The 26,359-nt window shown below is 31.5% G+C and overlaps 2 protein-coding genes across 6 annotated transcripts; one reads left to right on the plus strand and one right to left on the minus strand.

Moving 5' to 3' along the window:
• Positions 1–555: 555 nt before the first annotated feature.
• Positions 556–8,144, minus strand: LOC131622315 (pleiotropic drug resistance protein 1-like). The gene is made up of 24 exons (XM_058893341.1): positions 7,714–8,144; positions 7,487–7,607; positions 7,312–7,400; positions 7,139–7,223; positions 6,888–7,047; positions 6,572–6,648; positions 6,410–6,463; positions 6,225–6,315; positions 5,779–6,080; positions 5,390–5,671; positions 4,912–5,228; positions 4,436–4,596; positions 4,228–4,331; positions 3,890–4,046; positions 3,702–3,806; positions 3,466–3,617; positions 2,947–3,279; positions 2,568–2,858; positions 2,380–2,463; positions 2,130–2,263; positions 1,834–2,061; positions 1,566–1,737; positions 1,106–1,360; positions 556–960 (listed from the first exon to the last, which is right to left on the minus strand). Exons 1-24 carry the CDS (start codon positions 8,025–8,027, stop codon positions 691–693), a joined length of 4,338 nt encoding a protein of 1,445 aa, XP_058749324.1. The 5' UTR covers positions 8,028–8,144; the 3' UTR covers positions 556–690.
• Positions 8,145–14,727: 6,583 nt separating this feature from the next.
• LOC131622316 (large ribosomal subunit protein uL18-like) lies at positions 14,728–18,508 on the plus strand. Of its 5 annotated transcripts, none has more exons than XM_058893345.1 (7): positions 14,728–15,290; positions 16,169–16,248; positions 16,807–16,923; positions 17,021–17,143; positions 17,241–17,408; positions 17,673–17,745; positions 17,849–18,506. In XM_058893345.1, exons 2-6 carry the CDS (start codon positions 16,240–16,242, stop codon positions 17,706–17,708), a joined length of 453 nt encoding a protein of 150 aa, XP_058749328.1. In that variant the 5' UTR covers positions 14,728–15,290; positions 16,169–16,239; the 3' UTR covers positions 17,709–17,745; positions 17,849–18,506. The 5 variants fall into 5 exon arrangements, with proteins under 5 accessions (XP_058749328.1, XP_058749327.1, XP_058749325.1 ...); XM_058893344.1 differs by having other exon boundaries at positions 17,689–17,745; XM_058893342.1 differs by having other exon boundaries at positions 17,689–18,507.
• Positions 18,509–26,359: the final 7,851 nt, after the last annotated feature.

The following is a 26,359-nucleotide window of genomic DNA, read 5'->3' on the forward strand; positions in this document are numbered from 1 at the left end:
GTGACCCTTAAAATTTGCTCTAGTTCCTAAGGAGTGACCCTTAAGATTTTGCTATCAAGGAATTTTTACAATTGTATCAGCTCACAATTTTCTTATAGTAAACTTATATCTCAAATTCAACTTGCAACCTTTCATATCTAAATATCAGAGCCAAGAGAACAATCATTTCTTGATTACAGTTACATATCAATAGTAGATTACGCAAGATAACTCTACATAAGTATTTGCTCTCTTGGTACTAAAATAGTATCTTATGTAAATATGAAATTTGGAAGAGTAGTAGAAAAAAGATCATGAAGACTTCTTTAATCGATTATTAAATGAGTTTTACTCGATTACCCAAGTGGCATAATCATTTAGAGGGGGAAATTTTACTTCATAATCAATTAAGCAAACTTTATAACCAATTAAACTTTGTTTTTAAAAGGCTTGACCACCAATAAGTTTTAGAAGATGGTTTTTTGAAAAAATGAAAATTTGAAAAATATTTTTAAGTGTGTGTGTGATACTAACTTATTAATTTGGGAGCATATTCTTTTACATTTAATCCTGTAAGAAACCCAAATGACCAGGTACAGAATAAAGGAACAAAGGAACAAGATAATGATTTGAATTTCTATACAGTAAAGGTTGTGGGATATTTTATTTCATTAGATGGAATTCATATACAAAAAATCTTAATTGATATTCTTAGCGCTTTTGGAAATTAAACATCTTAATTGATATGGCAAAGATGAAAGCAAAAACTATTGGAAATGCAACATTAACAACAGCAACAACTCCTAGAAAATCATGCTTGAAACCAAAGTAATCGCTCAAAAACTCATCCACTGTTGTTACTCCTCCATCACTGGCTTCAATCTTGCTTTTTACATCTCCATATTGCGATACAACCAATCCATACAAACTCCAAGCCACTGGATTTGCCCAACTATACCATCTCCACCATACTGGAATTTTCTGTTAGCACAAGCCATAAAATTATACGATAATTTAGCTATATACTTCTATGCTTAAAAAACATGAATACCGTTAAGGTTACAAAGACAAACTTTTTAACCTTAAAATGAAATGTGCTGAGAATTTGAGGAAATTTAAAACTTACTGGTCTTGGGACTATGAATCCTGAGAAGAGATTCCATACTGAATAGAATGCAGAGGAAACTATATTTGAAATGTGGCTGTTTGGGGTCACGGCCACTGACATCATACCATAAAAGGTGAAGTAGAGGAAGGTGAAATACGTGAAGAATAGATACCAAAAAACTTTAGCCACAGACCACTCAAAACCAATCAAAGCATAAACTATTAATCCATAAACCACAGCTTGTATAAAAACATATGGAAGCTCAATTAAAACCTGCAATGCAAGAAAATAAAGGTGAAGTAAAAGTAATATTGAATATATAAATTGTCAACCTTTTTTAATGTTCTTTAAGATATTAAACGAGAATGTATATTTTTATAATTGATTTAGAAGTTCTTCACTTTTGTTTGGGATAAATTGATTTAGGAGGATGTTACAGAAGTCAAACAACAGAAAAGTTTTAAAATTAGAGGCTTACCTGAGCAATGGCATATGGAAAAGCTGAATACATTCCGGCAGCTCTTTCTCTATAAAACACAGTTCTTTCAACGGCAACCACTGGCTGCACTGCATTAGCATTCTTTACGCCAATGAGGAGGACAGCAGCATACATGGATCCCATGGCATTAAAAAGATCCTGAACCTTATCGCTGCAATAATTTGATATGAAGTTTTAATGTTAGATCCAAAAAATATATAGAAACACAAGAGTTTAAAGCTGTAAAATGTTTCCCATTTGATCTTACATTTTGGAGCCAAGGTTCCAAAACATGGTTCCAACCAAAACAGCTACCACGGTTGAGAAGAGAAATCTTATAGCAGTGTATATAGGATTGCGCCAATAAGACCAATGTTGTTTCCATAAGCAAGCCAGGCATTGTGTATAAAAAGATCGGGAGTACTGTGAACGAAAATAAAGATCTGTCGAACCAGGAGCAGCAGTACTCAATTCTTTGATGAGTGTTTTGTTTCTCCTGAAACAGTTAAAGTAAATTATTATCCAATGACTAGCTCTATATTCGTTTCATATAAGTGAAAATACCTGTATAATTCTGAATTTTTGTAAACATCTGCAAAATCAATCCCCAATTCCACTTCTTTAGATGAAGATGTCACTTCCAACATCCATGTTGCAGGATTATAGCCGTCTTTAATCTTGTTAACGCCTTGGTTTCCCTTTAATACAAAAATGAATGCATGATGAACTTGAAATTTAAATAAGATAATAATTTGAATCATAAAAATTAATTCAGTATTCTCTATTTTTCATTGGATCTATATTTTATACCAACCTCAAGATAGCGGATTAAATTGGAAGAATGATGTCCAAGGGGCCCCACATATATCTCTTTCCCTCCTTGCTTTAATAGCAAAAGCTGCATTTCATTATGAGAAAAATATTAGACACATAGTAAGTTGTAATGGAAGAAAACAAACATAAAACTCTTAATTTCTAGATTTTTTCGACTTTCTATTTCACCTCATCAAAAGATTCAAAAATATCAATGCTAGGCTGGTGGATGGTACAAACAACTGTTCTTCCGGTGTCTACTGTGTTCCTAACTGTTCTCATAACAATAGCAGCAGCTCTTGCATCTAGCCCAGAAGTTGGCTCATCCATGAATATTATAGAAGGATTAGCTACCAACTCAACTGCAATAGTCAACCTTTTACGCTGCTCCGTTGAGAGACCACTTACACCAGGAAGTCCTACTAATGCGTTCCGCAGCTGTTTCAGTTCCACAAGTTCCATAACTTCCTCAATAAACATCTGCAACCATTAGTCAGTTTCAAACTTAGCAACATATATAAAACATGCTAGTCTTTATGAAAAAATCTCCGGTGATTCAGATGCTAACCTTTCTGGTTTCATCATTGATATCCGGGGACAATCGGAGCCACGCTGAATAGAGCAAAGATTCATGGACAGTAACATGAGGAGAGTGGATATCATTTTGCTCACAGTATCCAGAAATTCTTGCAAATGTTTCTTGCTTCTTAGGATATCCAGAAATTCTGATGTCCCCGCTTATATAGCCACCAGTTTTTCTACCAGCGAGCACATCCATTAGAGTTGTTTTACCAGCACCAGTCACACCCATCAAAGCAGTGAGAACACCTGGTCTGAAAGCTCCACTTACACCTTTCAAAAGAACCAACTTATCCTCAACAACACCTCGGTTTTGCATTTCCTGAAAGTTCAGTTCAAGTATTTGATAATCTTTTCTTCACAATAATGCTTTAAACGTTCAATATGATCTTTTGCCACGGTCAGTGTAAAGATTTTTATACTGTCAACAATTAATAGTTGCTGACTAGGTAAAACTTTTTATAGTGTATTTTAATTAAACTCTTTACTTATTCGGCTTCTATATTACCTGTGGCATGTCTACTGAATATGTTACTTCATCGAAGGTGATTGAATGTGGTTCAAAAGGAAGAACCATTCCTCTTTTCGTACTACGATTTGTCTCGGCAACTGTTTCTTGTCTACTGGATAAAGTACTAGGAGAGGTGCTTCCATTTATCACTGTGATTGTCGCTCAAATGTTATCCATAAGGTGTTATGTGAATTGAAAACATTACATGGAATTTAGTTATGAGATGAAAGTACCTTTCATTGAGTGTTCTGAAAAAATATCCTTCATGTACTTCAATACATTAGTTCTATTTATGCTTTGAGATTCCTCTGGTATAACAGTTTGATGCTTCCCAAATGCTGCATAATTAATTTTGTATAATTAGTACATGAGCTTGTCGTAACATTTTTTATTACACATTTAAGGTGAAGAAGTAACTCACGTTTCAAGAAAGTGAGAGCAAGGATATATCCAATGTTGAAAAATAATGTATATCCAATCAAAGCACCAACACCTATCCAGTACCAGTATGACTCAGTAAAGAATCCGCGAGATTTCAAAACTTCAATTCCCAGCGGCTCCGTTGAGTTAGGAAGCACCTTTCATAAGAAAAAGTTTCAAGGCATCATTATATTATTCATACTCTTTGATGAGTTCGAATTGAACTCGGTACTCAAGAGTTACAAATTACAACGCTAACATCCATTTGGCACCAACCACTTGGACTATATGTTAAGGATAACATAGAAAATGAATAGATAAAATAGTAAAAGAACTTACATGTTTCCAGTTATCCCCAAGGAACTCATTATTTACAATTGCATTTTGTCCATACATCATAGGTGATATCCAAAATCCCCATATCCACCCTTTCTTTATACCGTCTGTGAGCATAAAGCAAAGAAAAGAGGGGAGAACTCTTAGTAATATAAGACATAAATGAGACACACCGTGATTGTTTAATTGTTTTATATTCATGTTATGATACCTTTTGATAGGACAAAACCACTCATAGAAAAAAGGATGGCAAATGTAAATGATCCGAATGTTAGAGCCACTGTCATATCCCTCCCAACTGCCGCAACAAATCTGAATAATCCAGAAGCCATCTGGTGTACTAGTACAAGAACAAGGTATTGCCTAAAAAATCTGCATTAGGTAGCAGGTTGTTAAAACAATGTAAACAAAGAACACAATATTAGATTAAGGAAGTTGGTCAATTGTGACCGGGTATCTGATTCCAGAGCGGCCGCGATATCTTTCTATTATTTAAATTTAGGATTTATAGAGTATGGCTTGTGCTTAAATACTACAATCTAGTTTACAAGGTTGGAGTCATAATTATCGGTAAACTATGAGTCACACCCAACATAGACAAACAAATGCATATCACAATATAGAAAATGAGATTAGGGGGAAAAAAGGATCAATTTCACAAGTATACTTGGGACATATCACTCTTACCTTTCAATATTTGGATCAAAACCAATGACATAGTAGGTGAGGAATACCCAAACAGCCACTTCCACAAAAGTCAGGGGAATTTTTAGAATCCATCCTGGAAGAGCATATGCCCATGGAGGGAAAAAGAGGTATCCCCTTTGCTTGAAGAAAACAGGAAGCCTTGAAACAACCATGGAAATTTCAGCCATTCCATTGAACATGACCACAACAACAGCGTAGAACAATGCACCTACATATATTCCTCCATGATCCACTGAATCTCTGTGCATCTCAGTCCGGAGAAAGATGGTCATCGCAACCATTGCCATTATAGATAACTAAAAGTAGAGGGAAATCATCAATAAAGGATTTGAATAATGTAAACAGGCAAAAATGTTTTCACATTGCTAGGGAACCGAGGCTAGAGGCGGTTTATACAAGACCCAAAGTGAATAATACCTTGGAAAAACACATTACATAATCAAATTTTCAAACTTACTTGACAAAGCTTGAAAATGTAGACGAATGAATTGCGTTTCATAAGTAAATATTCTTTTGACAAGCAGGCTTTTAACAGTTCCAGTTTTCCCACTCCATATTTCTTGGTTGTCAAAGCAGCTGGGTGGCTCTTAGACTTGTCAAATTCATTATCAAGTTCATCACCAAGCCTAATGCCAACATGAAATGATTTAAATGCCTCAGAAAACTCTTCCGATGTGACAAATCTATAAGGCTGATCTTTGTGTTCCCAGTACTGCTCTTGATCTTTCTTGGATGTCACCTATAACATAATAATTTTCAAAGTAAAAAATTAAATTTACTATTGCATTACATAGTCTAAATTATAAAACCATTTTATTAAGGCACGGAATATAACGTGAAACTCACTTCTTGCAAAAAATCTGCCACTCCTTTCCTATTAGGACATTTAAAACCCAATGACTCGAAAAATTCAAGTACATGTTCCCGGGGACCATGGTATATAATGTGACTATCTGAGAGTAGAATAATGTCGTCGAAAAGATTGTAAGTCTCTGGTGGTGGCTGTAGGAGTGAGATAACCGCAGTTCCTTTCATAATATGGACATATTGCTTCATTGAATTCACAATTTGAAAAGTTGTTGAGCTATCCAAACCAGTAGATATTTCATCCATGAATAGAGCTTTATTTGGTCCAACCAACATTTCCCCTACATCATAATAATCAATTTATTAATGCGATTAAGGATCGAGGTTCAACTTCTGATAAAAGAGAAAAAGCTAACATAATATCTAATTTATACTAACAATTTCTGCAGTTTTTTTTATAAGGTGGTTAATCAGATTTGCTTTACCTGTTGTAACGCGTTTCCTTTGTCCACCAGAGATACCTCTTAACATTGCATTTCCTACAAAAGTATCAGCACAAATCTCTAGTCCCAAAATCTGCAAATGTATAGCAAAGAAACAAGAGACTTTGAAAAACATAATAACATGACTACAGAACGCAAATGGTTTTGAAAGTATAAATTAGTTTTACCCTCAGGACATAATCTGTTATCAAATTTGCCTTCTGGCCTTCAGTTGCTACAGCCTGTGATCATTATGAATCAAAAGGACAACCATTTTATTACCAGTCATTTCTATTTGAATGGACAAGAAATGGACGGTCCTCTAAGTATAAAATAACCTTTTGTATTACCTTCATGTAGACATCAATATCTGGATCAGGCTTGATATTTGCAAGTTTTTCTTTTCTGGATAATTCTGCTAGCAAGTCTGCATAATTTATGAAAACAGATTGACTGCATGTTATCTTTTTCTATAAAAATAGTTTATACATAAGCATTTATATGATAAGCGTTAATTAAGCTATTTATCCAAACAAACCTTAATACTTTGGCTTATGTTTTCAATAAGCTATTTTATATGATAAGCCTTTAATTAAGCTATTTATCCAAACAAAACCATATGTTTTCAATAATGAATATATGGGAAAAGCAAAATTGCAGACTAACCATAGCGCGGCCCAACTCCTTGGACTCTAGCAGAGAAGGCCAAGGTTTCTCTAACAGTCATTTCTCCAACGTGAAGATCATTTTGATCCACATAAGCAGAAGTTCTTTGAGGAACAAACTCATTCATCTCATGACCATTATAAGTTACCTTTCCAGAAAACTGATCATGAAGTCACACAATATTACCAATTTAGCTAGAATATGAAGAAATAGATAATTTAAAATGTGTGTGTTCTTTTATATGTTCTAACCTTCAAATTTGGATCAAGTTTTCCAGCCAAAGCCAACAAGAGTGTGGTTTTCCCAGAACTTGGAGGGCCTAAAAGCAATGTCAATCTGAAAGGAATCAAATTGAAACATGTTATATTTGTTCAAGAGGTCCCAAGAGAAATCAATGAATAGAACAGTATTTGTATAATGATACCTTGAAGGCTTTATTATTCCACTAACATCCTTAAGAATACTTAGATGCTGTTTTCTACTAGGTAGTAGATGAAGAGAGTTCAATAGTACCTTCAAAATTAAAATGTATAGTAAGAATCTCCTTCAATAAAAAAATCCCATAGCAAGTTACTTTTTAGAAAAAGTTGATATTTTACCTCAACTATATTAACCATGAAGTTAGAGAAGGTAGGCAAAGATCTGCTTCCTACACGAGCTTCCGCTTCGATATTCAAGTGATTGAATCGAACCTCTATCGTAGGAAGATCAATTCCAACTCTGATAACATTCAGTGAATAAAATTATAATAAGGAAATAAATCAGTTTATTTCTAAAGCATATCTTTTAAAATCGAAAAGAACAAAAAAAAGATTGAATTTGAAACCTGTCTATTCGGTCCTTGAGTTTGAGCAAAAACTTCTCATTGTCATCTTCATTAAACTTAACAAGTCTTTCAAGCAAATCTTTTCTTTCTTGTGACCCAAGTTTCTTGACATCGATCTCAACCGCTTCTCCTTGAAGCGAAGTAAGCAAACCTTTCCTCATGCGTGCAAAAGTAGGAAGTTTCTGAATTGCAGCCCATTTAAGAGCTTCTTCATCCTCTTGTTGATGGAAAGAGTTTGAAAAAATCTCATCGGCATCATTGTTCCTCCAAATTGATGAACTACCACTCCTAAAACTACCTCCACCCTCCATCATCCCACCACCACAACAACAATAACAAGTTTTATACCGTATAATACAATGTTAACGTATTCCGACTATACTTAGGGATTTGCATGAATGTGAAACAAAAATAAACAATGTTGAAGTATATATATAGAAACAAAAAAGGGAAGTCACATGCGGATTTTGATTTTCATATTAGATATACATGAACATGCCAGCTATATAACATGCTACATATTGTCTTTGAATAAACAATGACATCATTGAACATGTAATAAGAAGTAAAAGAAATACAGCAACATAAATAACCAGTTAAGTTGACTTGCATAAGAAGCTGTTTGTGTCGCCCCAATAGTTTGTATTTTGAAAAAAACAGTATAAATGCACGTGTAATAATAATTAATATTAAATAGTTTGCCTCCACTTTACGATTCATATCGCAAATGATACTAGTAGTATCTATTTTTTTTTTTAAATAAAATCAAATAATGCAGAGTTTGATTTCACACTAGCATGAGTTTCAAAATACTATCTTTCTTCAATATCAATATTTTAGTTGTGGCAGCAGCTTCAAAGCTGAATCTTTTCATTCTGATCTGTTCAGAATATATTTATATTTATCAAAGTCAAATCTTAAAATAAATATAATAAAATAGGAAACTAAATAAAAGGTGTATTAAATGCCATTTTCAGTATTCTGAAAATACAGGAAACAATATACATAAAATTATAGTATTATTTAACAATACATTGAGAAAAATTAGGGTTCATATAGATGGAGAAAAATGAGGGTTTGTATGGTAGAAAGAAAAAGCAGCAGCAATGGCAGCAAAGCAGAAAACAGAAAGAACAGGGATCATCGGAAAATACTCTAGGTCTGTTCTGAATCACACAAGAGGGAAGCCTGAGCCATTAAGGCCAATGACGGTGGTGGTTTTCCCCGCCACGATCCCCGCCCTAACCCTGAAGCTCCGGTAGGTTCAAGGGGGAGAGAGTAGTGTTCCTCCTCATTCAGCTTCCGTGTGGACTTCATTCTCGTGATTGGTACACAATATGCACGTCATCAAATTTAAAAACTGAATAATTTATAATTATAACTTATTAATTCCTCCTCCTGTCACAATTATAAAAAAAAGTATTATATTGATTGAGAAAGTTAACTAATTGTAATTAATTTCTTTATATTATGTGCAATCAAAGCAAATTTTATTATAATATTTTTAATTATATATATATATATATATGATAAATTAAGGGTATATTTGTTTCGAGATATAGCAGGGGGAAGGGAGAGGAGAGGTGAGGAGAAAATATTTATAATAAAATGTGTTTCGTGGAAACAAAATTCATTCAAATAAAATTTTTAATTTTCCCGAATCTTCACATGAGGGTAAATTTTAATATTTATATTTATATTTACTAATTTTTTTTGTCATTTTATATAAAATTATTTTTCTAAAAAATATTAAATATTTTATATATGTTTTTAAAAATTTTGTTTTTGCAAATAAAATCTTAGGAATTTTGTACGCTAACTATCATATTACTTTTTTTGTTAGTAAATACTTTTTTTCTCAATTAAAAATATTTCCTTTTATTTGTGAGCACGTTTCCTTAATTTAGTGTTGGAGTTGAATTGTATAAATGGGAAGTTGAAATATGTTTTCACATTAGCATTGGACTACACTTTTTTTTAGATGAAAGGTGGGCAGAGCCACCACAAAATATATTAAAACAAAAAGAAGATACAAGGAAGAGGAAATTGGGGGATCGAACCAAAACTCCTTAATGAGTAATTCTATAGTAGCGAAGACCAATAGAATTTCTGGCAAAGTCCATTAGGATCTTCCTATGTATAACATCCCACCAAATAAAATCATTAACATATAATTCTATGGTAGCAAGCCTATCAGCACAGTGATTCCCTTCCATATAAATATGTGTTACCAGAAAATTAATCGATTTTGAATGATGAAGAACATTCTCCCATCTATTCCGAAGCTCCCAAGGAACAATAAGAGGTTTAGAAAAAGCGAGAACCACTAGCTTTGAATCTGACTCGAGCCAAAGGTTACACCAATTATTCTGTTTTGCAATTTCAACCGCAATAATAGCTTCATACAACTCAGCCATAAAAGAATTACCAACTCCAATAAATTTGGAGAAACTACCTTTATGATTTCCCACGTGGTCTCGGAAGATACCACCACAAGCCGCACACATAGGTACTCCAGAAGACGCATCGTCAGTATTGCATTTTATCCAATGAAGAATAGGAGGATGCCACAGAAATTCCTTAACAATAAAAGCTTTAGGAGGATTGACTTTATTATTGAAACTTTTGAGGAGTTTGAAATCCAAAATAGAGTTCGACCCAACCTTCGGAGTGGTATTTCCGCTGTAAGCAACTTCAACCTTGACCTCATTCAGTAATGAAGTCCAAAGAAGAGTCTTATCCTCTAAACGACTAACATTTCTCGCTTTCCAAACCTTGCCGACAATGCAAAGCATTGCTGCCAGCAGCACTACTTTACCCTGAGCCGAAGATAACATGTTGTAAGCAGCCCAAACATCATCAACTGAACCTGTGCGACATAATTAATGATAAAAAGTTCCAAAACCAGAATCTGGCCGCAAAAGAGCAAGAAAAGAACAGATGATTAGTGGATTATTCATGTGAGCCACAAAGAAACAGAAGGAAGGGAGATGAAACCCCCGAATTGCTAAAGTAACATCCGTCGGGACCTTGTTATGGAGCAACCTCCAGAGAAGAAGAGAGTAAGAGGCGGGAGTATTCACATTCCAAATAATCTTTCCCCAATCAAGAACATTATGAGTGCGAGATTGAAAATCATAAGCAAGTTTCAAGGTGAGCAAGTCGTCCGTAGCTGGGGACCAGACAAGAGTATCCTCCTTTTCATCAACAGACAGGTGTATATTTGACAGAAGATTGGAAAGCATTGGAAACATAACCTGAACATTCCTAGGAAGACTCCATTGCCGATGCTGTATGTAGGCAGCAGCTTTGTCATTGCGGAAAGGATGAGAACCGGCAGAGGAGATAAGAGAATCAATCGCAGCTGAACCATTCCAACTGTCGGACCAGAAATTAACTCTATTGCCATTACCTATAAGCCAGCTAGAATTACTCTTGACGTCTTCTAAAGAGGCTTTCATGCTGCTCCAAAGAGAAGGAAAAATATGGTATGATATCTGCCGATTGTTACGTAAAACTCTAGCTCTAAGCAAGCAAGCCCATTGATCCTTTGAAACCAATCTTCAAATAATCTTTACCTTTTTAAATTTAAAACCAATCTTCAAATAATCTTATTTTTCGTGAGAATTAAAACTCAAATCCAATTCAAATGAGTTTGGATTGAGTTTGAGTATCTCTCTGTACCATTTATTTAGTAAAATTAATTTTTTAATAAAAATACTTTTTTTTAAAATCAAATTATAATATAAATATTAAAATAAAATAATTTTAAAAACTATATATATATATATATAAATAAATATATATATATATATATATATATATATATATATATATATATATATATATTTATAAATATTTTAGATAATAAATATAAATTAAAATATTAATATATTTAATATTCTAAATTAATAATATAATAATAATATACATAATAAAATAAATGGAGCGAGTTAGTAATATAAATATTAATTAGTTTAGAATTTATTAACTTCTTTTATCATAATAGTGACTTATATTTATTTTCTTATAATAATAATAATAAGAGGAGTAATTTAATTTTTTAACTTATCAGTTAATTAATAAATTTCTAATTATTATTTTTCTTTCACAATGGACCATTCAATATTTCAATGAAATATATATACCCAGATATTTTGTCCTATTCATTACATTAGTGTAACAGAATATAAATATGAATTATAGTTCTATTTAATTTTTCAATGAAGATATGAAATTTTTTCTCAAACTTAGTCTTACTAATCAAAGCCTAGATATTTGCACTGTATACAATATTCAATTTGTGTAATATCAACACAAAGAGAAATGCTAGCAACACTCTCTTTTGAACACTCTCTCAAACACTTTCTCTCTTATTGGTTGACACATGTGTGGGTCCTACTACTTTATGTGGGACCTATTTTCAAAGTGAGGGGCCCACACATGTATTAACTAATAAGAAAGTGAGTGTTTGAGAGAGTGTTCAAAAGAGAGTGTTGCTAGCACTCCTCTCAACACAAATTTCAACTTTGATTCCAAATCTAGAGCTTTATAAGAAAATCATCTTTTATACAAATGTATTTGTACATTTTTATGAAATCAAGCACATACGGTGGCCGCTATACATAGGCGCTACTAAAGTTGTTTTTCTCTTCACTTGTTTCAAAATTTTTAAATAGGATAACGCATTAAATGTTTCCTTGTCTCAAAATTCATTGGTGACGAAGTTCATGATTCATACATTTTTATTGATGTCATTGCCAATTATGAGAAATGCTACATGTACGCCAAAGTGTGACAACGTATCAATTTTACACCATAGTTGTAAATATTATTTCACTTTGGCTCAAATTTCTATGTACTATAAAATAATTTAAAAAAGAAAGAAAGTGAATTGGACCGTATATATATATATATATATATATATATATATATATATATATATAGATATATATATATATATATATATATATATAAAAGGTGTAATGTCAAAAATGAATGTAAATTTAGTATTTCTCTTATGTCAAATCCACCTTGTTAAGAAAAATGGATTTTTTTCCGCATGTGTGACTTTCCTAAAATTGAATTTCCAGAATGCTATTCTTATAAATTAATGAGTAGTGCTAAATAGTAGAAGGCTTCAATTTCAAAAAATACAAGAATGTGTATTTGTTTTAATATAATTAGTGAGTTAATAAATCAACTCTTATTTATAATGATTACGGGGGGTCGTGGTATTATAACTTTTTTTATAATAATTTGTTTAGAGAAAATATAGGAAGAAAAAATAAATAAAAGAGAGAATCTTCACCTATTTTTCTTACACATGAGCATTTTTAGCTTTCTTGTTAATTTATTTTGTAAAATTAAGCATTTTCCTAAATTAATTTCCCAAATGTCAACTTTTTTATGTATTCTTTTTCAAAAAATGTATCCTTCGTTGCATATGGCGGGCGTGTCAGTCATGGGGCACCATCAGGTATGGAGGACACTCTTTTTTGTTTTTTTAAATAAATTTAAATATTTTAAATTATAAAATGAATATAAAAATTAATAAATAAATATTTAATAATATAAATTAATTATTTTGAAAATTTTGTTGATAATATATTTTAATAGAGCAGTGTTATATGGTGCGACAAATTCTTCGCACAAATTAGGCGAAGGCATGAAACCAAAGGTACTTTGACAAAAAAAATTGTGAATTTTTTGTGCTTACCCATCAAAACCATAACCGCCCAACATTATTTTGAGCCAAATTATAACAAAACAGAAAAGAAGTTAGTGGACAAAATAAGTAAAAGTGTCAAGTGCATACTAAAGAATCACAATAGTTTAGCACTCACTACAAGAAAATATCACATTACGTCAACCAAAAGTCGTCGCTAACAATAAAAATAACAGTTTTCTCTTTAATAACGATGACAAACAATAAAAATGGTACAATAAAAGTAATAGTTTTCTCTTCAATAACGATGACAAACAATAAAAATGGTACAATAAAAGTAACAGTTTTCTCTTCAATAATGATGACAAATAATAAAAATGGTTTTTAGTAGTTATCCTTTAAGTTATTTAATTAATCTTGTAAGTTTGATTTGAGAAAACTAAGTTTATCTACAAAGTAAATTTTAAACTTTGTGAAATCTATCATATAAAAATTTATCATATAAAAATTAGGTGTTGTTAAAAACCCCTAATTACCCTTATTACTCCATAACCATCCACGTGGTACTATTTAGTATTAAGCAATATGATTTTTCTTTGTTTCAAAACTCATTAATTGTATTTTTTAAATAAAAAAAATCAAAACTTAAAACTCATTAAAACCAATTCTCCCTTATTTTATGCAAAACGGTTACTACTTTTTTTCACAAATATTCTCTCACTCATCACCCACGATCAATCCTTTTTTCCATGTCTCAGATCCCTCCTTAGACCATTTACAATGGTTGAAAAACTCAACACCAACTTTTTCAACTCCCAACACTCCACATCATTTTCTCTTTCTTCCACCTAATAACTCAACACCCATTCAACTTTTACCCTCTACAATGGTTTTTCATTCAACACCCTACCCCACCACTTTTTATTTTCATATTCTTATTTAAATTTTATTTTTATGATTACATAAAATTACAATTATCGATTAAAATTAAATTAAAATAATAAATACTTAATAATTTATTTTTTAATTTTTTGTAATAAAAACAAAATTTATTTAAATAATTGGATACGATACAAATTATCCAATTAAATGATAATAATATAGAAAGATAATAATAGAGAAAGATAGTGAAAAACTTGGTTTTTTTTTTCTGTGTCCAAATCAAATGAACCAAGTCTCTATTTATAGAGAAAAAAAAAATCATGAATTTTGGTATAAAAAAAAAAAAAATTAATTTGCAACGAAATAATTGAGTTCAAAGTATTAAATGGATAAAAATCTGGCCAGTCAATCAGAAACAGCCAAGTGTCATTAATTATCTCTTTTTTCTTTCTCTCCTCGTGGGATAAAGCCCACTCTCACTGCTAGAGAGTGGCTCACACGCGCCAGATTTGGACCAGTGAGGCGCTGCCACGTCAGCCTCTGGGACAGATTAATTGGTGTTGAGTTTATTCAACATCTCTCTCCTCCAACACACACTCAACACCACTTTACACACACCACTACACACCATTTTCCCATGTTGACTTCAATTCAACTCCCCATTGCACTTGGTCTTATCGGTTCTTTCATTCAATTTGAAATCCTACAACCTCCTGCTTTCTCTTTCTCTGCTCATGCCTTCTCTGTCTTTGCCCCTACTGCCAACTCTCTCACTTTATCTGCTCCTCAAGAAGGAAGAAGATTAAAAACAGGTTAACGTAAATGGCGTCCGGTGTCGTTCCCACATCCCATTTTCTAAGGGCGAAGAAACTCAAATACAACGTTGTTATACCTTCCAGAGACTCCCCTCTCTCCGGCGGATACGATCTCTCCAGCGCCGCCGATATTAAGGTTTCGGCTTAGGGAAAAGCTCTGATCCCCACCGATCTCTCTATCGCCTTCCCCAAAGGAATCTATTCCTGTGTTGGTAATCCCCTTTCCAATTTCTATAACTATTATTTTTTATTTTAGAATTTTTAGGGTTTTGAATTAAATTTATCAATTTGTAAAGTACTTACTTAAGCCATTGATTAGGAGCAAGCTTTTGAAAATGGGTTAGTATTAGAATTCTTCAACAATTCTGCTTTATGTTCTTCTACTGTTATTAGAAAAGAGCTTTTGCTGATTTATCAAATGTTCCTTATGAATTGACATCCAATATATACAGTTGGGTATAAGTCATATGTTCTCTTTTATTCATCTTATTATTAAAGAAACATGGCTTCACATTATTATTATATATGGAGAATCATAATATTTGACTGTGTTAGGGTGAAAGATGCATTTGTTGCGATTAATCAAACACTGTCTGAACCCAAAGGCACGATTGACTCTTTGGTTTTGTTGAATATGATTTTTTGTTGAATTATCCGGTTCATAGTTTTCTCTTAAAAGTTCAGTTTGTACTTATTTTTAAAATTTTAAACATGTCAAAACCTTTATAAATAAACTATAAATAAAGTTATAAGAAAAGTTGGAAAATCTCCTTATAGAAATTCAGTTGATTCCTGAAGTCGTAAAAATCGCTTCATCCTATTTTCATGAGGTTAGTTTTGTTAGAGTGTTTTCCTTTCATGTAATTCACAACACATGTAGCCTTTCATGAGTCTGTAGAAGCAATTCATGCATTTCAAGATATATTTCCTGATTCAAAAACTCAATTAGTTAAACTTGCTCAAGAATTGTTGAACAACTTAGTATTTGATTCTCAATTATAGTTTTAGATCTTTTTAGTGTAAAACCCTAACCGTAGTATTAGACAAAGAAAGACATTGTTGCTCAAATCGTCTCGACTATCATTGCCAGTGACACTATTCCTGCGGCAGCTTCTGTGCATAAGCTTCCTCACTATGGGCTTGAAGTAGGTCTTACCGACTATGCTGCAGGTACTATTATTACTAAGAGTTTCTCATTTTGGTCATGTTGTAGTATTTTTTTTTTTTACCAAAGCCATATATACATGGTTAATTTATTATGTTTTGAATGTTAATAACAACATATTCCGCTGGTCACCTTTAGGTTCGTCGGGTTCCTAAAACCCTTGAAATGGACGATGAGTATGAGGGTAATGGAAAGGCATAATTTATTTTTCATCTACCTTAAGTGTTTGAATTGAAGTATGGTATTTGATAAAACTTTATGTATGTTGGTTTATTGATATTTGATAAGGCTACTAGAGGAGATTATTCAGTTGTAGTTATGTTTTCGGTTTTGTTTATCATTATTTATGTTGATTATGAATTTTTGTTGTACCATATTCTAGAGAAAATTATTCAGTTGAAGGCATATGTCTCATTTCTATGAATCATTGTTTATGTTGTTTATGATTTTTTGTTGTATCATATTCAGGCTACCAGGAAAGATTATTCAGTTGTAGGCATATGTCTCATTTCTATGAATCATTGTTTATGTTTATTCATGAATTTTTGTTGTATCATATTCAGGCTACCGGAGAATATTATTCTGTTGAACCAGCTGATTCCAAGAGGCCTTTACGTGCTCTCCTTGATGTTGGTTTGCTCAAAACCACAATCAGTAACCGGGTGTTTGGGGAACTCAAGGTATATATGATCTTATCTCTTAAGAATTAAAAATTAATAATGTCTATATTCTTTTGACATGGATGGTGTTTATTAAGTGTGTTTTGGTTGGCTGTAGGGAGCTTTGGATATTCCTCACAGTGACACAAGGTTTGCTGGTTTTGACAAGGAGAAAAAGAAACTTGATGCTGAGATTCATTGGAAGTACATATTTAGTGGACATGTTACTGCCTATATGAAGGTATATTGTAATAGAGTTTTGATCTTTTTTAAGTTGAATTTTAAGTAATTCATCTTATGATGTTTTTGGTGACGTTTTTTATCAACTTATTTTTTAGACATTGATTGAAGATGAACCAGAAAAATATCAAACTCACTTCAGTCAATATATCAAGAAAGGGATAGAAGCTGACGAAATTGAGGAACTTTGCAAGAAGGTTCATGTTGTTATTCGTGCAGACCCATCAATCAAACAGTTTTGGAATCAGCCACTAATGGAACACGAGGTATATAATTTTGATGTTTGTTACTAATCTATTGATGGAATTGATTTTAAATGTAGTGGCTGAATTGAATCTTAATAGTTGCAAAAGTTTTGGTATGATTACTTTTTCCAATAACTACTATTATAAGAGATTAGCTTTAATTGATATGATTAATTTTGGGTTGAAGTTGTTGGATCAAACTTCTTCAAATTGTCTAAATGATGTTAAATCATACGTGTTCTGTGTCTAAGTTTTAGAATTCTATTGAGTTAACTAAATATGCAGCATGCTTATCAAGCAGATTTTTACTTTAACTTATAAATCATGGATATCACAAGTTCTACATGAGCTAAATGAGGTAAAGTATCAATTTTAAGTGTTTTCTAATATAATATCTCTTGAGAGTTCTCGTGTTCAGAACCTGTTGATTTTTTTACTGATTTGGTGCCTGTTATTAATAGATGAAGCAACAATGAAAGATATTATGCTAAAAATTTTATGGAAGAAGTCAAATATGAAGAGCTACATAAAAGAGACGAGGAAAGAATCAAAACGCAAAAGATAGCTCCTACCGTTGCTTCACTTGCTGTTTTCAAAGGGCTAAAATTTGTTTTACTTTTGAAATTGATCAAAATTACAACATAATAGTTAAAATTACAATGCTTCAAAACTATTTATTATGGGTAGCTTTACTAATATTATTATATTATTGGTAGGGAGAGTAGAATAAGATCATTCTTTGCTTAAGTTGCATATATATCATGGGGTTTACCGATGTAGAAAACTTATATACACTTTTATAATGTTTTGTATTGTTTCATTGCTGAAAAAATAGAAACAAAAGACTAATATTTGTAAATAAAAAAATTTATATTTTTATTAATCACTATTTTAAAAAAAAAAAATCTACAAAAATTATAACTTATAGATAGATAGATAGATATTCATTTTTATTAATTATTGGGAGAAAATATGGTTTTTCAAGTATAAATAATGTGTCATTAAAATTGTAAGCATTTAATGACATTAAATTTATATGCTAATATAAACAATACGTAAAATAAAGTGTAAAAAAAAAAAAGAAATCGATAAAAAAATGGATTAAAAAGTGAAACCAATAAGACAATAAATGACATTAAAATTTAAATATATGATAAATTAAAGAAATTATTTTATACTATTTTTATTTATAGTAGTTTTAATTAATATATCATCTTATTTATAGGTTTTTAAATGAATTAATTCATTTATCTATGAACATTATTATAATTTATTTTTAATAAAAGTAAAATCTTTATTATAAAAATTACATTCCCATATTAAATAATTATATTTTTTTAACATTATAATGTAGGGAATTGGATCTCAACAGTGATGCTTTCTACTATATGTTTGCTGCTTAATAATAATGATGAATGAATTATTTAGATTGGATAATAAATTTTATAAAAAATTTGAAATCAATCTTAATTAATTTTAAACTTAATTCTTTTATTTCTGTTAAAAATTAAAAATTAATATTGGTCTATTAAAAATATCTTTGCATAAATTTATATTTGTTTATACATTTTTCTTTTTCAAAATATATGAGTTTTATTTTGAAAAGATTCAAACTTTGATTTTTTTTTTAAAAAAAAATCTTCTGCTATTAATTTTAATCTCAAATTTTTTATAAAATTTTATTTTGTATATTTTTAATGACTTTTTTTTATGATATATCATTAATAAAGATTTATTATATGTTTAGTTTATAATTTTAGATAGATTAAAAAAATAAAAGTTCTAATATTTTAGAGAGATTGAAAATATTTTTCATTTTTATTACATTTTCGAAACAAATGTGTGTAACACATCACTACCCGTACGGACGCATGGGTATGCATTCCAAAATTCGGGCAAACTCACGGGTTATTATATTTTATTGTACAATTAAAAAAATAAAAGTAAATATATTTTAAATAATGTATGAATTCAAACACTGGCAAAACGTATGTATTTATGTTACTAATATTTATTTATACAATTAAAATAATATTTTTAAATACTATGTTATTAGTGGATATTTATAAAACTAAATGATTGCGTAAATATTTTTATAAATAATGTAAAAACAAATTTAATATTTACCTATGGAAAAATATACGGTTGATCCAAATATTTGTATATATAGAAAAATTATATTTATATTTGTGATCCAATTATAAATAAAAATATGTTTTTCTTTTGAAAATAATAAATGTTTTTGGTTAAATAATTTTGTCTTTCGGTTGTTTCATTCTTATTGATTTTAGAAACATATATGCGTAACGCACCAGTACCCGAATGCACAGGTATCCATACTAGAATTTATACGAACCCACATTTTATTACATTTGTTGTACAATTAAAGAAAATAAATGTAAATATATTTTAAATATTGTATGAATCCAAACACGGGAAAACTGTATTTATTTATGTTACTAATATTTATTTATACAATTAAATTAATATTTTCAAATACTAGATTATTAGTTGATACTTATAGAATTAAATGATTGCCTGATATTTTTATAAATAATGTCAAAATAAATTGAATATTTACACATGGGAAAATATACGAATGATTCAAATATTTATATATCTGATATTGGATAGTATTTTTTTGGTATAACAAAAAATTTTAAGCTGGAAATACAGCCATAAGAAAGCAACGACATTAGTTTCTACATATGTGCATAATGGATATCCTTATCCTGTATTCTTCGTTTTAAACAAATGATCTCATTTCTGTGAAACATGTTTTAAAGCATGTACAAGGTGTTTTTTGTTTGCAGCTCTGAGAAAGAAAGGGTTGTGAATGATCGTAGTGAAGCCAACTCTTCAGCCGGAAAGAAAGGGTTGTGAATGATCGTAGTGAAGCCAACTCTTCAGCCGTTGAAAACTACTGCACTTGGAGGAATGAAGTGAAGGATCCGAAGACTTTTAAGAGAAATATCCTGGTAAGTTAGCTGTTACTATAATATCCAAGCTGCATGTTAGAAGTTATATATTATTATATAATCTCATGTTGTTTGATATGCAAATGTACAACAAATACCTCAACATGTGATAACAACATGCGGCTTAGCGGGAATCGTTCGCATACCGCTCTTTGACCCCGACATCGGCGATTATTATAACGGGGTAGTTCACACATACGTGAGGAACAACTACATCGAGAAGTATGTATGCCACGATTGGTATGAACTTGTAAAGAAAAGACGGTCCGAGAAAGGAGATATTGTGGAATTTAGCATCAAGTATCCTCGAAAAAACAGAATCCACATGTCCGTCTTGAACCGTTGGCATGCTAAGATGTTTTTTTTGGGCCGGTTAGAAGTTTGTATGGTAGTGTTCATGAAGATTGTTCAATATGTTTTGTTGAAGTTGGTTCAAATAATATTGTTGTCCTTTTTGGTTCTATGTTTTTTTAGCAACAAATTGACGAAATTGTTATGAACCATTTTGTTTTGATGCGTAAGTTTAAGTTTGAGATGTTGAATCAAAGTAATGCTACATTAACTAATTATAACCTAATGTTAGTAGAATTATGGCTGAAGTAGGATGTTTGACAATAGTGCTACATTAATTTATTAAAATTTGTAATCTTTGATGTTTTTACAAACATTTTTTTTTATTTCTCTTATTTAATTTTTATTATTTACATTTTTTCTAATCTCAAATTATGGGCCGGTTTGTTTCAGCTTTAAAAAAATGGATTTTTTCTTTGTATTTTTGAAAATAGATTTTCTAAAACCGTTTTTCAAAATATTACAAGTTTTTTTATATTCGTTTTTTCTAAAATGAAACACTAATTTTGAGATCTTATAACATAAACATACATAATTGAAGACCAAAATTTTGTCAAAATCATAATTTTTTCAAAAAGTCGTATTTCAAAAATGATTTTTATGAAAATCTATTTGAAATAGCTTCAAAATTAAGTGATTTTTTTAAATTTTGATATCCAAATTTTTTTCCTCATAAATAGATGAAATACCTAAAATCGCATTTTAAGAATAACTATTCAAACAAAAGTTTTATTTGAAGCTTTTATAAAAAGTTTCTTTGTAAAAAAAAAGTTCACAAAATTTGATAACACTATAAAAATCATTTTTAAAAAAAGCCAAAACAAACGTGCCTTATATATGTCTTATTAACTGATTTTTTATATGATAGATTTATTTTCAATTTGTTTTATTATTACATATTACTATATACTTTTAAATAGTATCCTTACTATTATTTAAGATTATTTTAAATTTAAAATTAATTTTTGAATCAAATGCGCGTATCACAGCGGTACCCGTGCGAAGGCACGGGTATCCCACTAGTTTAACCATTGAAATTCTGATATCGATGATACAATTTTTTTTGACGATAGAGAGGATAGTTGTACAAATAAGCACAATGACGTGAACAAGATTGTCTATGAGAATATACAAGTGTTTCCATTTTTATTTTTATTAAATCTGGACCATTAAATAAATTTATTGGTATAATTTTTGTGCTTCACCGGTAAGGGATTTGTTTGAACCCTCACCCTAGACGTTACCCATTAATAAATGTCTCACTCACTTATTTTTTATATATTAATATTATTAATAATATTATTTTTATTAATTAATCATAATTAATTAAAATAATAAAAGAGAGTGGGTTTAAAATAATTGTCACGTTTCCAAATTTTAACAACCATTCTCACATTTTCAATTACTTAATTTAATAAAAATAAATTAAAAGTAACTCCCATGTTTCCAAATTTTAACAACTATTATTAACCTTAAAATTATCAACCTCCATGCTTCCAATTACTTATCTAAATAAAAAAATCTCAACGTCGTGGTTTATTTAAAATAACACCAACCTCCATATTTTCAATTATTTAATTAAATAAAAGGTTTTAAAACTATCCAACACTACCCCCCTAACTCAAACCTACAATCTCCACGTAGTTTCTCTTCACCAACAATCTTATAACATTCCATTATTTTATACATATTTAGAACAACATAGGCTAAATACCCTTTTTGGTCCCGTAAGTATATCCTTGGGTCCATTTTGGTCCCTCAATTTTAAAAAATTTCAAACTGATCCTTTAATTGTTTAAAAAGGTACACGTTTATCCTTTCCGTCCAAACCGTTAGTCAAAGTCAATGGTTTTATCCAGGTGGTATGTACGTGTTATTTTTGTTTAATTAAATTGTGACATGGAATGTTGAGTGTTGTCCACCTGGGATATAACCTCAAAACATATTTGGTATTGAAAATTAGTAACTCATAATTAAGAAAGGGGGATAGAAATAAACCCTAGCGCAGCGCAGCAGCCATTGTAGAATGAGGACGAAGCCAAGCTAAAGTTTTACTGGGAACGAAGAAGAAGTCAAGTTGAAACGAAGACAACATTGCTTTTTAGATAAGTGATATGTCTGTGTTCATGAAGTTATTGTATTTTGGTAGTTAGGGTTTAATAAAATTCGTTTGTCTGAAATACATTTCATCTTCTTCGCTTCTATTTATGGTTTAGTTTGAAATGGATGAATTTCTGAACATTACAATCCATCATAGTGGTTCGTTCGTTCTTGAGGAACTCATTGTATATGAAGGGGGTGAAGTTTCCAGATTGAGAGTAGATGCTGATAAGTGGAGCTTCTTTGAGTTGTTAGGTGCTATTAACGAATTAGGTTACCAGGCCATAGACAAGATATACTATAAGTATCCCACGGATGGTATGAATTTGTTAGTTGATGACAAAGGTGCCCTAGAGATTGCTGATCTCTACAGGGTTCACCTTAGAGTTGACATCTTTATTCAACACGTATTGATGAAGCTTGATTTTGCTGAGGTACCAGTTGATGAGATACCCCTTGATGAAATACCACTAAATGAGATTGTAGATGAGACTGAAGCTGTGCTTGAGGAGATGCTGAATGAAACTAAATTTCCAAGTGATGATGTTAATGGACAAGGGGAAAATGATGTTGAGCTTAGTGATGTAAGAGATAAAGATGCTGGGCTTAGTGATGTAAGGGATAAGGATGCAATAGATACTGATAATAATGGACAAAGGGTTAGGGAGGTCGATGACGCTGATATTTCTAATAGTTCTGATGATGAAGACTTCAATTATGATAATGCAATGGAGGTAGTATTTGATGATGAGTATGAAACTGAGTTTGATGAGGAATATGGTAACCTACTTGAAGATGGTAATGAAGGAGTGAAAAACATAAAAGGTAAAGAAAAGTGGGAAGAAAACAAAGAAGACTTGAAAGGTAGTGATAATGAAAGTGAGGATCTTGAAAGTGAGTGTGATAGTGATGATAGCAGTAGAGTTAGGAGAAAGAAGTTTCTAATATTCAAGGAACAAAAGGACATGTCCAATTACAAGTGGGAGGTGAGAACATATTTTACTACAAAAGATGATTTCATAGAAGCAATTACATCTTATGCAGTCCAATCTGGCAGAGACTTAACGTACACTAAGAATGACAAGATAAGGGCGAGGGTAGGAGTAAAGAAGGATGTCAATAGGAAGCTTATTGTGCTAAGTTGCCTAATGAGGATTCTTGGCAACTAAGAAAGATAGTAGACACTCATAATTGCAGTAGAGAGTATAATGTGAAGATGTTGAAGACTAAATGGTTGAGCAAAAGAATACAAAATTCACATAAGACCAACCCTAGAATGAAGTTGAAGGACATAAAGGAAAAGGTTCAAAAGAAGTAGAATGTGGGGGTCAACAAGACAAAGGCCATAAGAGCTAGGTTTGCAGCTAGAGACATGGTTGATGGGTCTTTCCTGGGGGATTATACAAGGATTTATAACTACTGCCATGAGTTGTTAAGATCAAACCCAGGTTCAACTGTGAAATTGAATGTCCAACCAGCTCAAGAAGGTTCTGATGATCAGAGGATACACTTCAGAAGGCTATACATTTATTTTGTTGCTTGTAAGGAAAGTTTCAAATTAAGCAGGCGTTTCATTGGCCTTGATGGATGTTTCTTTAAAGGACTTTGTGGAGGTCAAATCCTTGCAGCCATAGGTAGAGATCCAAATGATCAAATGTTACCTATAGCATTTGCAGTGGTGGAGAATGAAAACAAGGATAGTTGGACATGGTTCTTGGAGTTGTTTATTGCTGACCTTTGGTGGAAGGGAAGAGTGTCTCACATACACATTTATCAGTGATCAACAAAAGGTATGACTTGTACTCTTTTACACTTTGCTTTTACACTTTGCTTGTGTCTTTTGCAAACTGAATGTCATAGGGGTTATTGCCTGCAATGGGTCAAGCATCTCAAGCATTGCCTACTCAAGCATCTCAATCAGTTCCTGCTCAAGCATCTCAAGCATTCCAATCAGTGCCTTCTCAAGCATCTAAGCAAGTGACCTCAAAGTCCAAGAAAGTGACTCAAAAATCAAAGAAGTATCCCGTCAAAATGCCAACTACCCCTTTCATAGCACATGGACCAACAACCATATTGAATGCAGCCAGAACTACTGTTGGACCAACAACAAGAAGGACAACTCCTACCAAGAGACCCACCCCAAACTGGAAACTTTAGTTATATTGTAGCACTCTTAAATTGTGGGGTCTTTTGTGTTTCTTTTATGTTATGAACCTTTTAGCACTCTTAAGCAACTATGTTAATTCTGCATTTTAAATCTGATGTAAGATATTTTTGGACAACTACTGTTGGTATTAAGCAATTGTGTTATGTTAGATCTTTTTGGACAACTTATGTTGGTTTTAAGCAACAATGTTAATTATGCATCTTGAAACTTATGATTGTTGTTGTTATTAAGCTTGAGATGGAAACATATTGAAAATGTGAAACTCATTATTGAAACACTTAAATCATCCTTTAATTGAAATGGAAAATGATACATCTGTTACAAACTTTTACTACACAAATCCAATGTGTAGCATATGACCCAAACTATGTTAAACTTGTGAACCTATTGCAACATCCTAACAACAACAACTAAAAGAAAACAAAACAATGTTAATTATGCATCTTGAAACTTATGATTGTTGTTGTTATTAAGCTTGAGATGGAAACATAATGAAAATGTGAAATTCATTATTGAAACACTTAAATCATCCTTTAATTGAAATGAAAAATGATACATCTGTTACAAACTTTTACTACACAAATCCAATGTGTAGCATCTGACCCAAACTATGTTAAACTGGTGAACCTATTACAACATCCTAACAGCAACAACAACTAAAAGAAAACAAAACAATCTCTTCCAAATTTTTTCCAGATTCATGCTCTTCTTCAATTGATTTTGTAATTCTCTAATCTTCTTATTTAAACACTCCACCTCCATTTTTGCAGCCTTAATTTCCTGTTCAAGCTTCTCCAACCTACTCTTTTAATTCCTCATAAACTGATCTTTTTCATCCTTAGCATCATCATAGAACCATTGAAAGTAGCCACATCCGAGTTGTGTTGCACCCTGTGTCATTCAGAATAAAATCCCAATCAGAACAAACAAAACAATGGAATGAGATTAAATACGTTTTACCTTATAATTACGACAACCCCAAAATTGTCGCCCATAGTTCGTGACAGTTGAAGCTCTTCGAAGGATAGTCATGTCTCCACAGCCACATTCAGGTTTCCAACGCAACAGCCCGTCCAATCTCCCATCTTTCTTCAAATTGGAATCGTATGTACATTCTCTAGAATTTGTTGAGGAAGAAGACTTCATTTTCCACGATCAATTTCAACCTTACTTGACAACAGACTCTTTGATTTAGGTCTGAAACTGTGAACCCTATAAACTGGGAAAATTGGGGACGAAGATAGATGAATGAATCTGGGAGCAATGAAACATAGAATATAATAACATATAAACAATTCCACATCACCCGTCAAGTAGGAAAATTTAACTTCCGTTACACCCTATTTGACAGAAAGGACAAACGTGCACCTTTTTGA

This window comes from Vicia villosa, unplaced genomic scaffold (assembly GCF_029867415.1).
Source record: "Vicia villosa cultivar HV-30 ecotype Madison, WI unplaced genomic scaffold, Vvil1.0 ctg.000029F_1_1_1, whole genome shotgun sequence".
Classification (NCBI taxonomy): domain Eukaryota; kingdom Viridiplantae; phylum Streptophyta; class Magnoliopsida; order Fabales; family Fabaceae; genus Vicia; species Vicia villosa.